This window comes from Thalia democratica, chromosome 9 (genome assembly GCF_965202585.1).
Source record: "Thalia democratica chromosome 9, ktThaDemo2.hap1.1, whole genome shotgun sequence".
NCBI classification, from domain to species: Eukaryota; Metazoa; Chordata; class Thaliacea; order Salpida; family Salpidae; genus Thalia; species Thalia democratica.
The window spans coordinates 10,957,426-10,980,062 of record NC_139173.1 but is presented as its reverse complement, the minus strand read 5'-3'; the positions used below and the strand labels follow the sequence as shown (position 1 = coordinate 10,980,062).

General features: G+C 25.8%; 1 protein-coding gene across 2 annotated transcripts; it reads left to right on the top strand.

Annotated features, from left to right (window-relative positions):
• The first annotated feature begins 432 nt into the window (after window positions 1–432).
• Window positions 433–21,485, top strand: LOC145844257 (uncharacterized). Of its 2 annotated transcripts, none has more exons than XM_082951635.1 (10): window positions 433–524; window positions 1,612–1,774; window positions 9,011–9,202; window positions 9,772–9,862; window positions 11,912–12,092; window positions 12,751–12,880; window positions 16,946–17,085; window positions 17,610–17,718; window positions 20,397–20,462; window positions 20,723–21,485. In XM_082951635.1, exons 2-10 carry the CDS (start codon window positions 1,613–1,615, stop codon window positions 20,780–20,782), a joined length of 1,131 nt encoding a protein of 376 aa, XP_082807761.1. In that variant the 5' UTR covers window positions 433–524; window position 1,612; the 3' UTR covers window positions 20,783–21,485. The 2 variants fall into 2 exon arrangements, with proteins under 2 accessions (XP_082807761.1, XP_082807762.1); XM_082951636.1 differs by having other exon boundaries at window positions 445–520.
• Window positions 21,486–22,637: the final 1,152 nt, after the last annotated feature.

Genomic DNA, 22,637 nt, shown 5'->3' with positions numbered 1-22,637 from the left:
AATTTTTAAACGTGTGTATTAAATCTATTTATCAATACACTTTTTTTGTCAGAATAAACAAGAGCTTTTTAGTAAAAAAATACTCTAAGTTGTAAACAGTTCTTCTTAACCTCTAAAGCATGAGTAATTTTAATGTATATTTAAACTTTATTTATTGTTTGCTTTCTAAGTAAAACATTTAAATAAGTCAATTCATATAATTTGATTAAATTGAAATTTATACAAACTTTAAAACTTAAATGATTTAGTTTCTATTTACTTTGCAAGTAAGCATAAATAACAAAACAAACTGTTTAATGAGTCCTGTTTAATATCTGTAGTTAATTATCTTTTATTGAAGACTAGTGAACCTCCACCTGGTCTTTTGTAAGTTAACCTTATATTCTTTTTACAGATAATTTTTAAGAGTCTAAAAGGTCCTTTGTGGAAATTGGGATCTAAAAAGTTTGTTTCCTAAAAAATTTTCTTCTACAGTTTTTAGGCAACACTCTTCAATTTTTTGTATGGAATTAATAAACTGGTCTGTGAGTGAAAAATTCTACTTAAAAATAATTACACATTTTTAATAACATTTGTTTCATTTTTTTTTCTAATTTTTAAAAGGTTTTAAATTATCAAAGGTTTTGTCTTAAAAATTTTTTAGGCTTTAGCTTCTAAAAAGACATATTTTTATTTTTCTATTAAAAAGATTAAAATTTTTTATATTTATGCAAAGATTAAAAATAAATTTGGCATTTATATGTTTTTACAGGAAGTATCTGTTTTATTTGTTCTAAACTCTATTGTTAAGTTAATAAAAGTTGCCTATATTGAAATATGAAATTGTTTATGTTTTTAAATGCCATGGTAATTATCTTTCAGCTCATACTCTAAGTATTTATAAAAGGTTCAGTGTTATTTTACACAAAAAATATTGAACTGTCTGTATAGCCTTGAAACTAGCTTAACAAAAACAACCTATAGTTTATTTATATGATACACATTAAAACTTTTCAAGATTGATCTGTAAGCGAATTTGTTTTTTTTTTCTAAAATATTTTATAATTCTAAACAATATTTAAAGATTCTATCTAGTTTTAATTTAACTAAAGTATTTATTAATTTATTATACTTCAGTTAGCGTAATGTTTTTTTTTACTTTTTAACTATTAATCACTTTATAGTTCTTAATTTTAAAAATGTGCGATTGTACACTTTTAAATGTTTTACAATTTTTTTTAGGTGAGTTTATTTCTTTACAAGCTGTTTCCTGTGTAATAGCCAATGATAAAAAAAAACTAAAAAATATATTGTAAATGTACTAATTTTGGCTCCTATTTGTACTGTAGTTCTCTATAAATTAGTTGTAACTCAAATTTTTATATAAATTTTTAGAAAAAGACTTAAGTTAAATTAGTTTTTCTAAAAATATTTTAGAAGTTTTGTGTATATTGTTTGATTGTTAAAAATAATTTATTGGTCTCTTAATAAAACTTTTGCTTTAAGTAGCAATAACAAAGTAGATGAGTTTTAGCACACAAATATTTTATTGCAGTTAGTAATATTGTATTTTAGTTGAGGTTTTAAAGTATCTATATGTTTATGTGTACATAATTACTGTCTTTTTTTCAGAATGATGATTAAAAAACACTTTTTGTGGATGATCCATTTCATCACTTTATCTGTTGCACATCAACTATTAAACATCAATAAAACACCAAATCTTCTACAAAATGCTACTGATGTTACTGTAGAATTCAATGCTGCCACAAATAACAAAAGCTCAACAAATAATGTGAGTCAATAAGAAAAATTATAAAGAAATTAAACTAGATTATTTTGTTAATAATAAAAATAATTTTTAAATTAAGAAATATTTTAAAATAAATCTAAAATACGTGTTAATTTTTAAAAGATATAAAATAATGAGGCGTTAGAGATCAAAACAAGCAGAACCTTTTTGAAAATCAGAACAACTGTTTTTGTACACAAATACTTTATTTGACTGACAACAACGTTTTGCTGCTTATCATAAAATATGAAAATCTCCAAAGAGTTTTTAAAATTTTTTTTTTTTAGTTTTAACAAAGCGTACTTTAAAAAGCATGACTCTTTAGAGCTATTTAAGTATTAAATATTAACTTTTGCCTGCGATAAAATTTAAAAATATGAAGTATAAAGCTGTTTTGTATAAATATATTTTAGATTTACTCTAAAATTAGGTAATATTAATAAATTTACCGTATATATTACTATTAAAAGTTTATACTGAATAGTTCAGTATAAAAATTATTGCTAGAAAATTCACTCTCGTTAGGATAACCAGTCATAGTCAAAAAAGTTATTCAAATATTTTTTTACTTTTATCAAAACAAAAAGTTTTTTAACTTATTAATAAGACAAAACTTTTTGTTCTGAGTAACAAAGATATTTAATATCAAGTTTATCTGATTTTATTTAATGAAAATTTTAATAGTAGTCTAGAATAAACAAGATACTAAGTATATTGTCCTAGTTAAAAAGGACCTAAAGTGTTTGAAAGAGGATTAGCACTATGTTTTCAATTTATTTCTACAAATTGTTATTTTAAACTTTTACAGTTTTGCTCAACTAAACTTATTACTCTACTACGTTGTAAGATTTTCATTAATGTTTATGTAATTAAAAACAAATTTTTTGAGTTTTTTACTTAAGCCTTGTTTCAAAGATCTATTTTAAAGTTTATTATATATTTTTTATTTTATTTTGCAAACTTTTCCTAAGAATGTTTGCGATGTTAATGCCTACCAGTTTTACATTAAGTTTTAAATAAAAAAAGTAACATGATACGTTTTAAAATGTTGCAGAATGTTTTACAACAAAAATTTTTCTTTCCAATACATAAAAGCAACATATGTAAATGAAAATAAATAAGTCTTGTTTTTGTTTTAATCAATGTCACCTCCAAGTTAATGAGTAAAATGATAGACAAGTCGTATGTCTAATTAAAAAATAACATTTTATAACTTAACATTTTTCAAATTGAATACATATTTATGTCTATATGTATATTAGGGTGTTTATGAAAATGTGACCTTTGATTTTTTAGCTAAATATTGTTTTAGAAGTTGCAATTATCACAAAAACAAATTGTGCAGAATTTAAAACGATTTGAAGAAATTTTCATGGAGGCACTTCTTAATTAAAAAAAAGTAATAATAAAGAAAAACCACTGAAAAAAAACCTTTGTGAAACTTTCTTCAAACCATCTCAAGTTCCTCAAAATGCATTTTTGTAATAATTGCCACTTTTAAAACAATTTTCAGCTAAATTCTCTAAAACTTCATGTTTTGGGTCACATGCAGTTACACTGGAGTTGTATTTAGAAAGTCAATAACCGTACAAGTTTTTTTAAACCAGCTAAAATTTTGCACAGGGTGTTTTTGTGGTTCAAAATGTTAAACTTTTTTTCATTTTAAAACTTAAAGGTTGCATATTTTGTAAGCATCCTAATGTATATATAAACTTGACTTTGATTTTTTCCAGCTAATAAATCTATTATACTGCTGATGGTTTTAAAACTAGCTTATATTAATGGTTTTAAAATGTAAGTTTTGTTTTAAAGTTTGATAGTAAACACCTCTCAAGGAGATTTAATAATATATTAGTTTAATAGATTTTTATACTTATTTATTTTATGTTAAATAAATATTTCTCAGATTTTCAGAAATATAGCTTTTTTTTCTCTATGAATTAAATTTCTCTCTTAAAATTTTTAATTTTATTATTAAAACAATGTTTCACTCATTTGAAGTTAGTCAAACGACATCCTCAGTTGAATGATAAATCTGTAAAAAATAGTATATAATTTGTAGAGTATTCGAATTAATTTAAAAGAGTTAAACATAAATTTTAAGAGATTTTTTACCTTACTATTAAGTCAAAAACTTTTATATTAATCTCTAAAGTAAAAAGTATGAAATACTTTTTTTACAGACTACTTTTTATTATAACTCCAATTATTGTTTTAATATAAATTTTTATGTGTTTAACTTTTCTAGTGTATTTATTAATTTTTTTTGATATAAGTTTGAGGAAGTTAGTTCTTGTTTTATATGGAAATATATTTAATTTCAATTTACTATATCTATCTATTTACTTTGCAACTGATAAATCTCAGTTCTTATACTGACTAATGAAATAAACTGCAAAACGTAAAGAATTTCGGAGCAAAATTATTATACTGAAAACAAGTTACATAATTATATGTTTAATTTCAAATGAATCCCATGTATACTAATATATTAAAAAAAAAATTAAAATTAAATAGAAACAAAGAAATGTGTTTTATTTTTTAATGAACTGAGGTTAATTCTACGGAAAATTAATGTACATTTTAATTAATTAATTTTTACTCCATCATCATTGTAAGTTCAATTAAAATATTTTAATATTCTTAGTAACAGTTCATGTAAAAAATTATTATTACAAAAAAATATAGATTAAACATGTATATTTCAATTACTCTGTAATTTAGTCAGTTCAATTAAACAAATATATATGTTTTCATTTTAATACAGTATAATAATATAGGTTTACTCAAATCTTTTTAGAATGCAAACATTTTTTAAACATTTTTGTACCAATCATGTACTTTGTAGTTTGTATGTGTTTATGTAAGTTTCTTAATTTTTTAATCTTTTGAGGACGACAACATCAAAAACATTTATAAACAAAAAATAATAAGCTAAGCCAAAGATATGTAGATTTTTTTGATATATATTATATTGATTTGTGAAGTAATTCTTAGTACAGGGTTCTCATATCAGGGCCGCAAAAGTAGGTAGGTAATTAAGTAGTAAAGGGGCGATATCCAATAAAGGGGCGACTGTTTTTTAGACTTCTGCCTAAGAGGCATTTATGAAAAAGAGTTTAAAAAAAAACTTTTTATAGTAAAATGTCTTATTACTTTTCTAATAACTTAATTCATTCAGAATACAGTTATATTTAAACGTCAAGTCTTATATTAAAAATAAATAATAAATAAATACAAACCAATTTGTAAACTGATAAACTTTAAAAAAGGGTACAAAGTACAAAGACCTGCCAACTAGGTACGCACCTCCTAGGTACAAACACGAGGTTTACTTTGGCTCGAATAGATTTATTTTCATTTTTTTTTAAACCAAATTTTAATTTTTTTAATGCTAACTTGAATTTTTTTTTTTTATTCTAAAGAACGTTCTTTTGCTTTGCTATTCACATTAATTTCCATCGAATTGGGGTTTGACTTTAGTAGTGCGGCCCCTTTAAAATTTTAACATTTTTTTTCTCTCAAAATTAATTAATATATTTTTTTTAACTTACTTATTAAACTAAGTTTATTATAATAGAATTATATTTTTTCCTTTAAATTTCTTTTTTATAAAATATCCCCATATAAAATTTTCCAAATATTAAAATTTATCATGGCTCAACTGCAAATATATAATAATTTTATATTAATTTTTATTTTCAATATTTTTATTTAACTAAGTTTTATAGTAAGGAAGTATTAACTTTTTTTTATAATATATAACCTATGTAAGTTTTACATAAATTCATAGAACTTAAGCCATATTTGTTAACATTATTTGAGGGATTTCTGGCTCAAGTGCTATGAATTTATGTAAAATTTGCATAGGTTATATAATAAAAAAAAGAAAAAATTAATACTTCCTTAATATAAAACTTAGTTGAATAAGAATATTGAAAATAAAAATTAATACAAAATTATTACCACATATGTTTTTGTGTTAAAACTTTATTTCGACTAACGGCGTTTCACTGCTCTCAAATAAATTTAAGAACAGATCTACGGAGTCTATAAAATATTAACCCACATTAGAAAAAAAAGCAGAAAAAGCATGTATAATTATGTATAATGTTTATGAAGGTAGTAAAACTATAAATGGACTTTATGGTTTAAGTTTGGAATAAAAACATAAACTTATAAAATTGTCTACAAAAATACAAATTTGATAAAAGTAAGCACTAACCTTAAAAATTGTTAAATTTATTATGACGTAACATTTCTGCACAACTCAATTTAATTTTCATATTTAAAAACTTGCCTATTCTTAGAGATTTTTGAGGTTAGTGCTTACTTTTATTAAATTTGTATTTTTGTAGACAATTTTATAATTTTATGTTTTTATTCCAAACTTAAATCATAAAGTTCGTTTATAGTTACTACCTACATAAACATTATACATTAGTATACATGGTTTTTCTGCTTTTTTTCTAATGTGTGTTAATATTTTATAGACTCCGTAGATCTGTTCTTAAATTTATTTGAGAGCAGTGAAACGCCGTTAGTCGAAATAAAGTTTTAACACAAAAACATCTGTGGTATATATTCGATAAGCTTAGCTTATCATGATCTCCAGGATATAACGCCTTTTAACGTTACATCTTATAAAATTATTATATATTTGCAGTTGAGCCACGATAAATTTGAATATTTAAAAAAAAATTATTATGGAATATCTTATAAAAAAGAAATTTAAAGGAAAAAAAATCCATCACAACAAACTTAGTTTGATAAGTAATATAAAAAATAACTTATTATTTTATTTTTGGAGAAAAGCTAAAATAAGTAAAAAAATTGAAAAAAAACGTTGAATTTTTAAAGGGGCCCCACTACTAAAGTCGAACCCCATTTGATGAAAATTATTGTGAAAAGCAAAGCAAAAGAACGTTCTTTAGAAAGTTCCTAAGTTAGCATTAAAGAAATTTAAAATAATGGGTTTTAAGGTTTGGTTAAAAAAAAAATTGAAAAAAAAAGCTATTCGATCCAAAGTAACCCTTGTGGTACAAACTGCTGTTATGGTACACACTTTTTAGCCGAAGAACGCTGTGTTCAAAATTCATAATTTTCTTTGAAATTTAAAAAATAAACATGAAATAATACAAAATTGTTATATTATATCATAACTTATACTCAATTGAATGTAAATATGTTAAAATTAAAGGAACTTAAAAAAGTATGTACTTAAAAGTTGTATATCAAATCAATATTAAAAACAAACAAACTACAAATAAGAGCATAGGGGGGGTCCACCTTGATTTTTACAATTTGACCTTATTTTATAGAATTTTATCTGAGCTGTCAGAAATTTTTAATTGCTTTAAAAATTCAAATTAATTTTTAGATGTAAGCAATCAAAGTCAGTGACCTCTATAGCTTCCTAATAGAAGGCACAACCAAAAATGCAAAAAAAAAAAGACTATTTCATTAAAAATCTGTCTTCTTCTTCATTTTTTAATTTTCTAAAACTTTAATTTAAAATATTTTCAAAGTGGTAACATCCAAAGTCTTTAAAACTATAAAAGGAAAATTTTCTGAAAGTTTGAGGTCTCCAGCTCCAAAAATGAAGGAGAAGATAGATTTTTGTGATTTTTAAAATTTCCAAGAAAATTGACAATTATGAAAATGAAAATGCAATTTCGCAAAAGTTAAATACAATTTTTTAGTTCTATAAAAACTTGCTTGTAGTATCAGGGTTGCCACAATGTCAGGAAAGTCAGGAAAATGGGATTAAAAAAAAAAGTTAGGAAATTTGAAAAAAGTCAGATTTTTTAGTTAAAATTTACAAAATTCCTTATTTTGCAAAGCCTTTAAATGGTAAAAAATTAATTAAAAATCCTTTAAAGTCAGACAAATTGCAAAATTTTTCTAAAAATTTACAAAATTACTTAATTTCCAATGCCTTGAACTGGTAAAATTGATAAAATGAGTGCAAATAGAAAAGAAATGAAGCCCACAAACTGTGGCTAGATTTAGAGAAAATATTCTCCTCAGCAAGTGTAGGAGCAGCATATGAGAACGATTTAAATAAAATGAGGAAAATGGTTTTAATTGCCAATAAAATTAAGTGGGATAGATAAGATAGACCAGATAAAGAATACCATATCTCCATTAGATGAAGAGGTTGAAGTGCTAATAAAGAAACGGAGAAAAAAAAAAGTACATTACTAAGAAAAACTGTGATTGATTAAGTTCTATTTTGTTTTAAGGTTTTGTTTGTAAAGGTTACTTATATGTTCTTTCGTTTATTTAGATCAGGGTTTCCCAAAGTGGGCCAAGTGGTCCCTTTGTGGGCCATGACAGATACTCCGGGGGCCACGAGCAGCAAAGGGGTAAGAGGGGGGGCCATGCGCAGTAAAGGAGCCACAGGGGGGCTATGAGGTCATAATTTGAAACTTACACTAGAAACTCTTGAGTTGCAGATGAAGAGCAAAAAAAAAAAAAAAAAGTCTTAAGTGTTTTTATGATAGTTTATGAGTAATCTTGTTGAAGGGGCAATGGCTTTAACTATTTCTAAAAAGGGGGCTATTTGCAAAAAAGTTTTGGAAACCCTGATTTAGATACATTTATGTTAGGATATGTTTTTTATTGCAAATTCATCAATCATGTATAGACGGTTTAATAAATGTAATGGAAGTTAGATAATTGAATTCAGCAAAAAAAAAAACTGTTGTTTTAACCTGTATAAAAAATATATAGTTTTAAGTGTTTGATTATGTGTTTTACAATAGGTGTAAATAAAGAGCTTTATTTAGAAAAGTCAGGAAAATTTTAGTAAAAAGTCAGGAAAAGTCAGGAAATTTTTCTCAGCTTGATCTCATTGCAACCTTGACATTTACATACCAATGGTTGCAACATAAATGTAAAAAGCGTATAAATAAGCGAAATACGAACACGAAAACAAAGAATGTTGCAATTCAAAATTTAGTAACTTATGTACTTAGTTGGCAGGTTACGGTATTTTAATATGTTTTAATACAATTTTTTTTCATTACAGAGTAAATAAATAGTGAGCAATAAATTTTCTATAATATTTAATCAGAATTGTAGCAAAATAACACAAGTTCTATTTACCAAGTAAATATAAGTCTACCTCTACAGTTATAGTTTATAAACAGAAAAAAGTACTAGTGCTAACTGTCTATTTTTAACTTTAAAACATAACTTAAAAATATATTATCGTAATAAAATCATTATTTTTAGGTTATGAAGCTAAATGGTGAGCTGATCTCAAATTATTATGATGTGGTTGATGCACGTCTGGAAGTTTTGAACGAATGCTACAATGTCAACTCATCAGTTGCTTTGAATCATTCCAAAAGCTACTTGACCAGGAAAGTTGTGAAGGTGGCGTTTCTGCCCAAGTCTTGTTTGATAAACAATCTTAAAATATTAGTAAGTTTAAATTAGTTACATATTTATTTTACTAAGCATCTAGCCTTAAATAAAATTCAAAAAGTAGTGTACTAAAAGTGTATTTAGCTTTTTATTTTTTTAAGACTTTTAAAATACATTATTTAAATTATTAAAAGTGTTTAAGTGATATTAATTGCTAGCTTAATGATATTTGGCAATAGTATCCGAACAATACATGTTCGTTGAAATATACAACTACAATTTTCAATATACTCAAGTTTTTAAAAACTGTCACACGTTTCTTTATGTTAAACTGATATAAAAGTAAACCTAAGTTATGATTAATAGTACATCAGTAAATAGAAGATAATGAGTTCAAGAAGTTGTCATACTCTAGCTTTAATTAATTGAGTATAACTTGAAAGTTGTTATTAAAATTATTTTAGTAGTTAAATTATTTTAAATTAAGTTCTAAAATATACATTTTACTTTTAAATACGTTTTTATCATAAACAAGGGTTTTAATTAAAAACTTTTTTTTTGAACTATTTATCGTTTAGAACTTACAGCATTTAATTATTTACTTATTTAAAATTAATTTTATTTAGGAAAATCAAATTATTGTCTACTCAGCTTTTATTTTGTATCCAAGCAACTATTCAACACCAGAGGAATCGAAAAGCCTTAGAACGCTTTTAAGTAAGTTTAATGAATGTTTATTGTTTAGTTTTGGTGAAATTCATTATTATAAAAAAAAGAAGCACTTTCTATAGACAGAAAAAAAAAGTTAAAAAAGTTATAGTATTTTTTTTTAAACGTTAATGATTTAAGATAAGTAGTTAAATTGTTCTTAAGTTTATATACTTATATACGTTCTCCTAATAATTTAGATTACGTACTTCTGTAATTTTATCAATTGCTTTATGTTAACTTAAATAATTTAGCTTTATTAAACATTCAATTTCTTTATGTTTAAATATTTTTTAGTTAAAAGTTGTTAAGGCTGAAAATACTATTATAAGTTTTGCCGAAAACAAGATAGTTTATGTTTATAAGATGTAACGTTATAAGGCGTTAAATCCTGGAGATCCTGATAAGCTAAGCTTATCGGAATGTATACCACAGATGTTCTTGTGCTAAAACTTTATTTCAACTAACGGCGTTTCACTGCTCTCAAATAAATTTAAGAACAGATCTACGGAGTCTATAAAATGTTAACACACATTAGAAAAAAAGCAGAAAAAAGCATGTATAATTATGTATAGTATTTATCTAGGTAGTAACTATAAATGGACTTTATGGTTTAAAAACAAAGTTTGGGATAAAAGCATAAAATTATAAAATTGACTACAAAAAAAACAAATTTAATAAAAGTAGGCACTAACCTCAAAAAGCTCTAAGAATAGGCAAGTTATAAAAATGAAAATTAAATTGAGTTGTGCAGAAATGTTACGTCATAATAATTTTAACAAATTGTTCAATAATTTATACAGCTTAAAAACATGAAGTATTAAACTTGCAAGTATATGTGAGTTTTGTGAAATAAATTAGTACATAAATAGACAGAGTTATTTAAAGTAGAATCGTCGGTTATGGGGACAGATATTCGATAAATCTTGCCGCTTATTCAGAAGTAGGTCTTTATCTTCTGCTGCAATTACTGCTCTTTCTGTATTGCAAGTTGGGCAAATTCTACTTACTCCGTTGGATGCATGTTTGATCTTTGAAACAATACTCCACTCCATGTTTGGCCTTTTACCGTACCTGTGAAAAAAGCTCCAGACATAATCCGATAAACGCGTGCTTTGTTTAATCATAAACATACTTTTAAAAATATAAATAAAAAACAAAGCACGCGTTTATCGGATTATGTCTGGAGCTTTTTTCACAGGTACGGTAAAAGGCCAAACATGGAGTGGAGTATTGTTTCAAAGATCAAACATGCATCCAACGGAGTAAGTAGAATTTGCCCAACTTGCAATACAGAAAGATAGTAATTGCAGCAGAAGATAAAGACCTACTTCTGAATAAGCGGCAAGATTTATCGAATATCTGTCCCCATAACCGACGATTCTACTTTAAATAACTCTGTCTATTTATGTACTAATTTATTTCACAAAACTCACATATACTTGCAAGTTTAATACTTCATGTTTTTAAGCTGTATAAATTATTGAACAATTTGTTAAAATTATTATGACGTAACATTTCTGCACAACTCAATTTAATTTTCATTTTTATAACTTGCCTATTCTTAGAGCTTTTTGAGGTTAGTGCCTACTTTTATTAAATTTGTTTTTTTTGTAGTCAATTTTATAATTTTATGCTTTTATCCCAAACTTTGTTTTTAAACCATAAAGTCCATTTATAGTTACTACCTAGATAAATACTATACATAATTATACATGCTTTTTTCTGCTTTTTTTCTAATGTGTGTTAACATTTTATAGACTCCGTAGATCTGTTCTTAAATTTATTTGAGAGCAGTGAAACGCCGTTAGTTGAAATAAAGTTTTAGCACAAGAACATCTGTAGTTTATGTTTATATATAAATTTGTTAAAAATGTATCTATATATTATTTTTTTATTAAAAAGAAACCATAAATTTAAAACAACCTAACAAAAGTTTAATAATTTCTTAAATAAAGACTGTAATGAATTTGATACGTTTGTAACATTTGTTGTTGTAACCTCAGAAAAAAAAGTTAAAATAAACTTCTTTTGATAACTTTAGTTTTTTGTTTGTAGCTGAAAAATTTCCCGGTAAAATGATGGTTGTTTTGGATTACGAAAGTTTTGTAACTTCAACTTTGCTTCATGAAATTGAAAATAGCGTTTTAATTAGAACAAGTTTTCATCTACTAAACAACAAAGAATTAGTGTTGTACGTAAGACCTAATGATAATGTTTACTACTACTCGAGTGACCAGTAAGTTTGCTGTATTTTATAACGCTTTTGCCAAAAAATACAAATTATTTATTTTTGAATAGTGGTTTAATGAGTAAAACTTTGGACCTTTTGTTGTGTAACCTAGAATTTAAGTCAACCAAATAAATTTGTGTTCTATAAATTTAAGTTATAAGAAAAAAAATAGTTGAAAGTTTTGTTAATGTGTTAATGTTGATATAAATTAAAAGTTGATTTTTTTTAAATATTATTAAACAGAAACTTAAGCAATTTTCAACCTGTATAAGAATTGTAACTGTTTTAACTAGTTTAGCTAACTAAGTATAACTATGAATTGTTGGTGAATCTGGTCATTGTATGCCTCTTATAGAACAAAAATACGGAAAAATATGCATTTCAAAGAAAATTTACTTTTTTATTTATTTAGTAATTATTAAAAAAGACTAATTGAATCTCAAGATTTGCTTACTTATGTCTTAAAAATAAAAATAGTAAAAAAAAAGATAGTTTGCATGTTAACTTTCTAAAATGAAGTTTTAGTTAAATAATGAAATATTAGTAAAACTTGTTAGAATGTTTTGAGGTATGTTAAAAATTGTAATAACTAACTATTTGTTAAAACCAAAAATAACTCTATTAAAATATATTTTTATGACTTTTATATTCAACTGTAATGCAGATTTCCTATCCACATGGCTTCCTTAGTTTTCGTGTCCATCTCTTTCATGGTTTTAGTCCTAATGTGCTTGGCATGGATTGGACTTCATTACATTAACAGATTCAGAGTGACTTCTCTTTTCAGTTCTAGAGTATGTTTTTATACTATTTCAATTGAATTTTATTGTTTAGTAAACACAGTCTTATGAACACTTAAAGCATATGCAAGTATAGGTTGTTTACTCAATTAACTTAATTTCCAACTAACAAATTAATACAGATGTATAGTTTTTTTTTTTAATGATATACGAGTTACTATTCAACATTTTATTCAATAATTAAAAAGGCTTCTTGTTATTTATTTTAGGAAATTTAGTAATAGAATATCTCTTTGGTATCAGTAAAAGATTAATTGTGCTATTAAAATTAGCATTTTAGACATTTAAATTAAGCACAGAATTGTTTATAATACGTTTGTTTGTGACTCACTGTTTAGGTAAACATCTTTCTAAATATCTTTCAAAATACCTTTTTGAGAAGAAATAAATTTCTAACCTACAACTTTGTTATAAATTTTAAGTGTGAAAAGTATTTTTTAATCACAAATATGCTTGACAGTTTGCAAACATAAATTGAATATATTTTCTATGTTAACCAGTACAACTCCTAGTATAAAAAGCTATCACAAGTATAAAATAAATTCCAAAAAGTGTGTAGAACATTGAAAAAGTTGCATTAAACAGCTTTTTTTAAAGTTTGTAATAGTGCCGTTTATTTTGAACTACAGCTGTAGCTTGCTTTGTATAAGTAAAAAAAAAAACTTGTGCTGATTTTGTTTTTAAGTTTTATGATTTTAGCCGTTAAGCTGAAATTTAGAAGAAAACAAACTATCGATTAGTGCGTATTTATTCAAAAACAGATATTGTTCAAAATGTTTATGATGCTCATTTGGAAAAATATTTTTTTATTTATTTTTTCATTAATAGTATGTAATTAGAAACTTTTTTATACAAAGCTTAAAAAGTTTTTTTATCTTAATTATATTTTAGAAGCAATATACTGTATATTTTTAGTTTTTAATTTTATTTGTACTTCAAAACTTTATTTGTTTGATTTTGTGTTAAACTCGGTTTTATGAAAACAAGTACAATTTGTTTTTTACTTATTGAAAAAAAGCACCGAATTAGATACGATTTTGTTTATGTAACTTCAAACACAAATTCAAGTGTTCACGTATTTTGTATAAGATTACGATTATTTTTAGTAAATTTTTGTTTGCAGTAAAGGTAAGGTGATTCACTTTATTGAAAATTAAACAGGACGCTGTTCGGTAAAATTTAAAAAGTATTATGTTCTGGTCATTCAACACTTTTGCTTAGTTATGATGTATAAAGGAAGCGTTAGTTGATGTAATATGAGAGCTTGGTTTTATGTTTTGTTTTGTTAAGGATGCATGGTTTTACTTATAAGCTTCACTGATTTAATGAAATAAAGTTTTTGTTTGATAAGTAAATTTTTTTAACTAAAGTTAGAATATTAACGTGTTGTTACTTAAACTACTTTGTAAAATTGTTTTTTTCTTTTAAAAGTTTTTGTAAAAATGTAGTATAGTTTTGGTTAAAATATTTTATGAAGTTTCTGTAGATTACTTAAACGAAAACTAAAAAACAATGTACTGAGATAAATTGTAACTTTTTACATTATTTAGTGAAATAGTATATATATATATATATATATCATTTTTTAACATGTAACGTTAAAAGGTGTTATATCCTGGAGATCCTGATAAGCTAAGTTTATCGGAATATATACCACAGATGTTTTAGTGTCAAATTCTTAGAGCTTTTTTGAGACTCCGTAGATCTGTTCTTAAATTTATTTGAGAGCAGTGACACGCCGTTAGTCGGAATAAAGTTTTGACACAAAAACATCTGTGGTATATTATTTTTTATTATTTTATTATATTATCTAGAAAGGTTTGAAAATTATTTATATGATTTAATTAATAGTTTAAAGTTTAGAAAAAAAACCGTTGTCCACAACAATGAGAAATGATTTATATAAAGTAAGAAAATCAAATAAGTTAATTGCTTTTGCTGATAAGTCATAAAATATTTATAAAATTGAACCTAAATATTTCAAAAAACTACTAGAAGAAAACATAACAGCAAACTACAAAAAATGCGATAGCAACGCAGTAGAAATAATTAATAAAGAAGCTCATAAATTATAAGTAACTTCAATTTCCGGTAAAAATCCAAAATTACAACAAAAAGATGCATTTTTAACTTTAAAAGATCATAAACCTGGATTTGCTAGTAAACCTAAGTTAAGAGTAATAAACCCGCCTATAAAAGTATTGGTCAAGTGGCTTAGAAAATTTTAGATAGGTTGATTAATAGAATGAGGTATGTTATGAAGTTAAACCAATGAAAAAATCCGTTATTAACTGGTTCAACTATATTAAAAAAAAACAAAAGCATAGATTCATTAAGTTTGATGTCAAAGACTTATACCCAAGTATTTCTAGAAATACGCTGCTAGAAGCACTAGCATTAGCTAAAAACTATTGCACAACGAAATTTACACAGTAGTTCACTGCTGCAAATCAGTCATTGTTTATAATAATTGTGCGTGGTCGAAGAACGATATGGCTTATGGTTTTGATATACTGCAGGGATGTTTTCATGGTGCAGAAGTATGCGGACTAGTAGAGCTGCGTATACTGTATGAAATTGAGAAGGAAAATATCTTTGAGCAGAACAAGTTTGGAATTTATAGAGATGATGGCTTAGCGAATGTAGAAAATAAAGCAAGTCAAATTATTGAGCAGCTTTTAAAAATACTTAGAAAGGTGTTCAACAGATTTAACTTAAAAATAACTATAGATTCCAAACTTGTAAGAACTAATTTTTCTGGATGAAGAGCTAGACTTTCGCAATGACACTTATGCACCATTAAGAAAACTAAACTTTCAAGAGACATATGTCAATGTTCAATCAAACCACCCTCGGTATGTTGTCAACCAAGTACCTAAATCCATCAACAAAAAGTTGACCACAATATCTAAGGATGAAAACTCTCTTTAATAAAGCGAAAGAGCACTACCAGAAAGCATTAATAAAATGAGGTCACAAACACGAGTTATAACGCTGGTAAAGATAAAAACACCAAAAAGAAATTGAAAAACATCCTGTATTTCACGCCGCCATTTTGTTTGTCGGTAGAGACAAAAACCGGTAAAAGCTTCCTGGAAATTGTTTGCCGAAACTTTTGCCCAACGCAGCCGTACCATAATATTTTCAACAAATGAAAATTTTGAACTCCTGTATCCCAAATATGAAGAGCTAGATATTGTCTCATAATCACAAAATGTTAGAAGGTGGGTAAGAAAGCAACGCAGCTGCAGAGATAAATGCATGGTGGATGGCAATAGTTTATTAACAATTGTCATCTATAGAGCGATGGTAATAACAAAATTATTAAAATTAAAAGTAAACAGTATGTTGTGGGTCATCAGGTTTAGCGTTTAAAAGAAGGTACACACGGCATAAATGTTCTTTTAGCAGCAGTAAATACAGACTAAAAACTACGCTTTTGAAATATATTTAGGATTTTATAGATAGAAATGAAGATTTTAGTACGAACAAAAAACAGCTTCAATTTAAAACATGGCTGCACTCTCTGCAATATGGAAAAACACGAGATCTCAAAATTAAACTCAAATGTAGCTTTAGATACACGAAGTGAACTTTTAAAAATTTTTAAACATTTTTCTAGCTTTTATTTTTAATAATTTTGAATAAATATGCAAACTTAGTGTGTCTTATATTTTTTAATGATTTATTTAGTGACATAACAATCCTTAAAGTTTATTTGTAAATTTCATGGACATCTTGATTTATGTTTTAAGATACTATTGTAATAAACTAACTGAAGAGCTGTTCTGTCCAACAGAACAGTGAAACATTTGTATTAGTAGAACATAGTGCTGTATTAGTACATATATATATATAGTTTTATAGTATTTTAAACCTTTAACGCTTAAAAACAAATATTTTTAAACGAACTCTGTTTGTGTTGTTGAAAATCTTAGCTTAACTAATTAAAAACTAAAGTACAGGGTGTCTACAAAACACAACACCTAAACTTCTTGAGTTTTTTAAAGCACTGCAAGCCGCCATTTCAAATGCATAAGACATTTTTTTTACAAACAGAGGCAGAAGACTGCGAAGAAAACGGTGAATTCAATCCACTCGTTCACCATCCAGAAGGAAGACTCCATGCTGCACAAGTCGTGCGTGATCTGCCTCGAAGACTTCGTTCAGGGGCAGAGCATCAGGCAGCTGGTGTGCAAGTGAGCTGAGTGTTTGAAGTATTGTGAAGTAACTTTTTTTTTAAATTAAGAGCTGATGTGAAGTTTGATACAGTAAAAAAAACGTTTAGTGTGAGTGACAATTAGAATACAGCACTTGCTTGTTTCAAAATTGTTTTTTAGACACCTTAGGCTAAGTGTTTAGTTAACCATTTGATATTTGAAACAAACAATGCTTGTCGTTTTAAATACCTATCAGATAGTTTTAGTAGATTAAAAAAGAAGCTTAATTTCAATATTGTTTTAAGCTTAAGTAGTTGTTATTATTATAGTTAGACAAAGAAGTTCATGAAACGAGTTTCAATACGAGCTCTGAGCTGAACTTTAGTAATTTCATTTATTATCCTAATTAATTTTGAGTAAATTGTATTAAAAAAGTGCTATATTTAAAACAACATATAATTTATATTTTATAAGCATAAAATTGTTTATTTATATTGAATATTGTTGAATAATAAACCTAAGTATACCTAAAAGTGTAAGTTACGAACAAAGCACTTATCTAGGCATTCGTACCACAAGAGCTGTGTTGATCCGTGGCTTCTGTCGCACCATTCGTGTCCACTTTGCAAACAGAACATATTCTCGCCCATCGCTACTGTCAGCTCCCAAGTTGTTAGTATTTCAAAACAGTTTGTTTTTTAAAGTGTTGTATTTTTCTAAATATATATATATATATATTTGATTTTATTTAGTTTTTTTCTTAACCTTATCTGAATAGTAAAGGTGTAGGTTTGGTTTACTAGTAAAGAGTTCAGAACTAAACTAGGTAATAAAGTATTTAGCTAAAGTTGAAAAATTGTTTTTACTAATTGTTTTTTTTTTGCTAGATATTAGGGTTGCCAAAAAAACCTGGAATCATGGAAAAACCTGGAACTTAACAATTTAGACTGAAAAAACCTAAACTTTAGAAATTTGGAAACAAAAACCTCGAATTTTTTACAAAAATCACTAAAAAAACCTGGAGTTATAAAAAAAATTACGTGTTAAGTTATAAATTTTTGATTTGACCCAAAAAATCTGACATATAGATGATTATTTTTAGTTTTTATTAAATCTTTATTTTATTATAAAACACATTTAAAGTAGCTTTACAATACAATTTTAATGTTGTAATGTAGCGCATAAGCGACTCTGATTTTATAAGTTGAAAAAGTAAAAACTAAAATAATAGCGGAAATATGTAATAGAAAAGCGCATTTTATTTTAGACGGTAGTAAAATAATGCGTTTTGTCTACGTTTTTATTTGCGTCTTTAAAGTTTCTTAGACGGATATGAGTTACTGTTAGTATAATAAATAAGTTTGTACGTAAGAAAATAGATCATTTCTTTTCTTTCTATATAAAAACGTTTTGAAAGTGAACGAGAGTCAGGTGGTGTGTTGTAAGCTTAATAATTCGGCTTAATAAGTTGGCTCTTAAGTTTTAAGTATGTGCTTACTAGTTTATTAAGCTGTATATTGTATGTTGTTATTACAGGGCTACCTCAAGGTCAGAAAAACCAGGCAAAGCCAGGAAAAACTAAAAAAATGTCAAAAGTTAGGAAATGTCAGGAAAAATGGGGGTTTGAAAAAAAGTCAGCAAATTAGACAAGATTTGAAAAACGTCAGATTCTGTCAGTTCAAATTTACAAAATTCTTTATTTTCAAAGCCTCAATTGGTAAAAAATTAATTAAAAGTCCTTTAAAGTCAGACTAAAGTTGTAAAATTTTCCTAGAAATTTACAAAATTACTTAATTTCCAATGCCTTCATCTGGTAAAAATTAACAAAATATGTTTTATAAAACTTCAAAATTTATCTATTAACATAATGATTGAATTCGGCAAAAAACAGTTGTTTTAACCTGTATAAAAATAAGAGTTAAAGCTTTATATAGTTTCAAGTGTTTGATTATGTATTTTAGAATAAGTTTAGACTAAGAGTTTGGTTTAGAAAAGTCAGGAAAATTTTAGTAAAAAGTCAGGAAAAGTTAGGAATTTTTTCTCAGCTTGATTTTTGGCAACCCTGTTATTATTTTTAGTCTAGCTCTCTGTAGTATACATTTATTCTTTGTGTCTTCCAGCTTGTAAATAAAATATAAATTTAATGTGCTTTTTATATTAATATAATCTTCTGTAACCGGTAACCACACATATCCTCCTTTATCTAACCCGTAAGCACTAGTATGCGTTACAGTTATACTAATTAAGACTGTTTTTACCTTAGATTTAATTTTCTAATAAAAGTTTTGAAAACTTTTGAAAACTACTAAAACTTTTGAAAACGTGGAAGAAATTTCTCTAAATCCTTTGGCAACCCTGTGTTATGTTTTTAGTTTGTCACCATTGAAATGTTATTATTTTATTTAAATTGTAATTTAATTATATTTTTGTTTTTAATGCAAAAAAATATTCTAAATATCATAAACGTATATAAAGTTAAATTAACTAGTTATTCTAAATGATACAAAATAATTTCTATATTAACTATACGAACACCCTTTATTCAATACTGTTTGAAGTGATTTTTCATATAAAATAACAAAAAGTATTTTTTGAATGCCTTATGGTTTTTAAGTATAAAACATTAAAGATTTTTTCATTTACAGTAAAAAGAAGAAAAATTTAAGAAGTCAGTATAATAATTTATAAGTGACTCTAAGTGTTTTTACTTAATTTATGACTTGACAATTTTAGGATTAATTCCGACTGCATTTTTTAATTCCTAAACTAAACATAATTTGAAGATAGTTATGTTGTGAGGGTTTTCTATAAATACTATATGAAAATAATCGTACAGGTCTCTAAACAGTTATGATCGTTAACAACTGCAGTGCCGGATAATTAAAACATCATACTGTTTTGTAATTTAGGTTTTCTTATTGCCTTGAAATAATTAAAAAAAATCTAGTAGCGATGATGATATAAACTACTTAGACTGTTCAAAAAAAATTTATTAAACCTCATACAATTTTATAATTTTCAAGTGAAGTTTTGTAGATTATAAAACCTTAAAACTTTTGTTTTCTTTCAAATGCGTTAAAAGTTAAATATACTTTTGTGAGGATTAACTTGTGCAAGTTTATATGATTTTCTTAAAGTTGCATCTACGATATAGAAATTTTAAGGTTTTATAAGTACATGTAAGTCTGTCATCTTGGCGTTATGCAATTTTTTAAAAATAAACAATCGCAAATGAGTTTCACCTAACAATATTAGTGTTTGAAAAAACTGATATCACCTTGTTGAGAGTTGAGTATGCTTGGCGGTGAATTATTAATGAGTGGTGATTGTAATGCTCGTATTTCGCACAGAACGTCGAGTCGGACGGTGAAAATTTGCACGCCAACGCCGACTCCACTGAACTGCAGGAACACCAAGTTTGTTTTGATTACTTTTTGTTTACATTTAAAAAAAGACAAACTTTGTTGTTTTATGTTTTTATTCAAAAGAACTTGCAAGAGTGTCGAAAAACACGTTTTGGAAAATTGCTATTTTGCAGCTTTTTATTTTTTTATGAAGTTTTTTGCAATGTTTTGACATAACATATTGACATGATGCGAATAACTAAAAATATAAACACCAGAAATTTGTTTTAGAATTTCTAACAATGTACAAAAAAATGAACGTTTTTTTTCAGTCTCTCGAAATGCGAGAAGTAACTGTGATAAGGAATGAGGGAATTACCGTACACGAGTGAACCTGAAGTAAAAATTGTTTGTTTTAAGTGTTTGTAGCGGTTATCAGTGGATTTTTATGTCGCTGTTTGGTTTAAGTTTCAAGATCACACATTACCGAAATACTTTTCTCCATAAATCATGTTTAGAGTTTGCGCGTTCCAAATCTTTCATTGTCATCAAAAAAGAATCATATCGTAGTGGGTAGAATGTAGATTAATTTACTTATAAAATGATATATTTTTAGCAAAAGCTAACAATTGAAGGTAAAGCAATTTTAAATTCTGTAGTAGAAAAGCCTTTATGTTTTTTAGTTGTTTTATAACCTTTTTATTTTAATAATCCATTTGAAATTATAATCATTGTATTTGCAATATTTTTGTGCTTTATTGAAAATTGAATTTATAACGTTTGTTTTTAGATCGTGTATGTTTTTTTTTTTTTTTAATTTATAAGACTGTCAATTTCCTTGAACAAAGTTTGTAGTTATACATGTTTTTCAACTGTTCATGTGTGCTAAAAATTAATGTATTGTAAATGTTTATTATTTTTGCACTTAGATAATTGGTTTTGTATGAGTATTAAATTTTGTACCAATTTACATTTATTCCCTTTTTAAATCTTTTGAAATCATTATTTTCAAATTTCTTGATCTTTTTAAAGCTGCACTCAAATATTTTTATACTGCACTCGTAAAGTTGGAAATAAATAAGAAATTTCATCTCTTATAAGTTTAGAAACGGTAAGGAAATTGAACATTATTCAACGCCTTGAAAAACTTTTAAAAACGACCGCGCAAAACAGTTCATTAACGCAAGCGTTTTATGGCTTTCAGAAAATTCTATGAATTACTTTTGAGGATAAATTTCTGGGATAAAAGTTCTAGTAAGTAGCTCTATAGAACAGTTGTTTTTGTTAAAAGCCATGGGCAATGAATCACCAGAAAATTCACTGCATTCTACGTAATTAAGTACCAGCTTCGTTTAAAATATCTTCTATTATTATTTTTTTTTCGTTCAAAAAATATTTTTTATAACTTGTTTTAAATAAAGATGTGCAAGTTAAATATTTTTTTTACTACCAGGTTTCGGTGGCAAAAAATTGCTACCTTTTTAAGTATAATACAATAGTAAACTGCTTTGATTAAATAAGCTCTTTTTATTTCAGTAAATTGAGCAATATTTTTTAGTTAAAACAAATAACTATATACGTTATAAAAAATTTGAACATATATTTCGAAAGTGAAATAATAAAAAAAGGATTACTTATTTAAGATGTACTTAAACTGCCCATTAAAAATTTTGCATACAGTAGTCTACTTTATTTTCAAAATACTGTGGACTTTTTAAAATACACTGCTTTAGAAAAATACTTCATTAGGTTTAGATTATAACTTTTGATGAAGTATAGGTTGAAAAACAATACTTAATATTTGTTTTGTATAGATGTCAGGTGTGGGCTTGGTATTAATATTTTCTTTTTTTTGTGTCATAAAGATCCTTAAAGCATCATTCTGTTTCATTTTGACTGAAACATTTGTACATCTTGTATTTACGACCCAAGAATCTGTGAGTAATTTTGTGTTCTTTCAATTTATGTGTCAATAAACTTTTTCCAAAAAAAAAGTTTTTATTTTCTAGTAGACAGTAAAAATCTTGTTTTATAACTATATTTTTAAAGTCTTTTAATTAGTATACAAATAAATTTTGAAAATGTCAACCTCAAATAGAATGCGAAGTCAGTTTAATATTTTCGCAACAAATATGAAAGTGTTTTTGAATTTTTTGCCTAAAGTGCTGCCCAACCAATTTCTTTTTCTCATAAATTGCTTAGGTAAAGCAGAAGACAAGGTTATTTTTAGAAGCAAATAAATATAGC

Excerpts from the sequence above, each read along its gene's own strand:
- LOC145844257 (XM_082951635.1), top strand. The coding sequence starts at position 1,613 with ATGATGATTAAAAAACACTTTTTGTGGATGATCCATTTCATCACTTTA. Across the intron at positions 12,093-12,750 it reads TACTACTACTCGAGTGACCA|ATTTCCTATCCACATGGCTT; the intron begins GTAAGTTTGCTG and ends ACTGTAATGCAG. Across the intron at positions 17,719-20,396 it reads CTACTGTCAGCTCCCAAGTT|AACGTCGAGTCGGACGGTGA; the intron begins GTTAGTATTTCA and ends TATTTCGCACAG.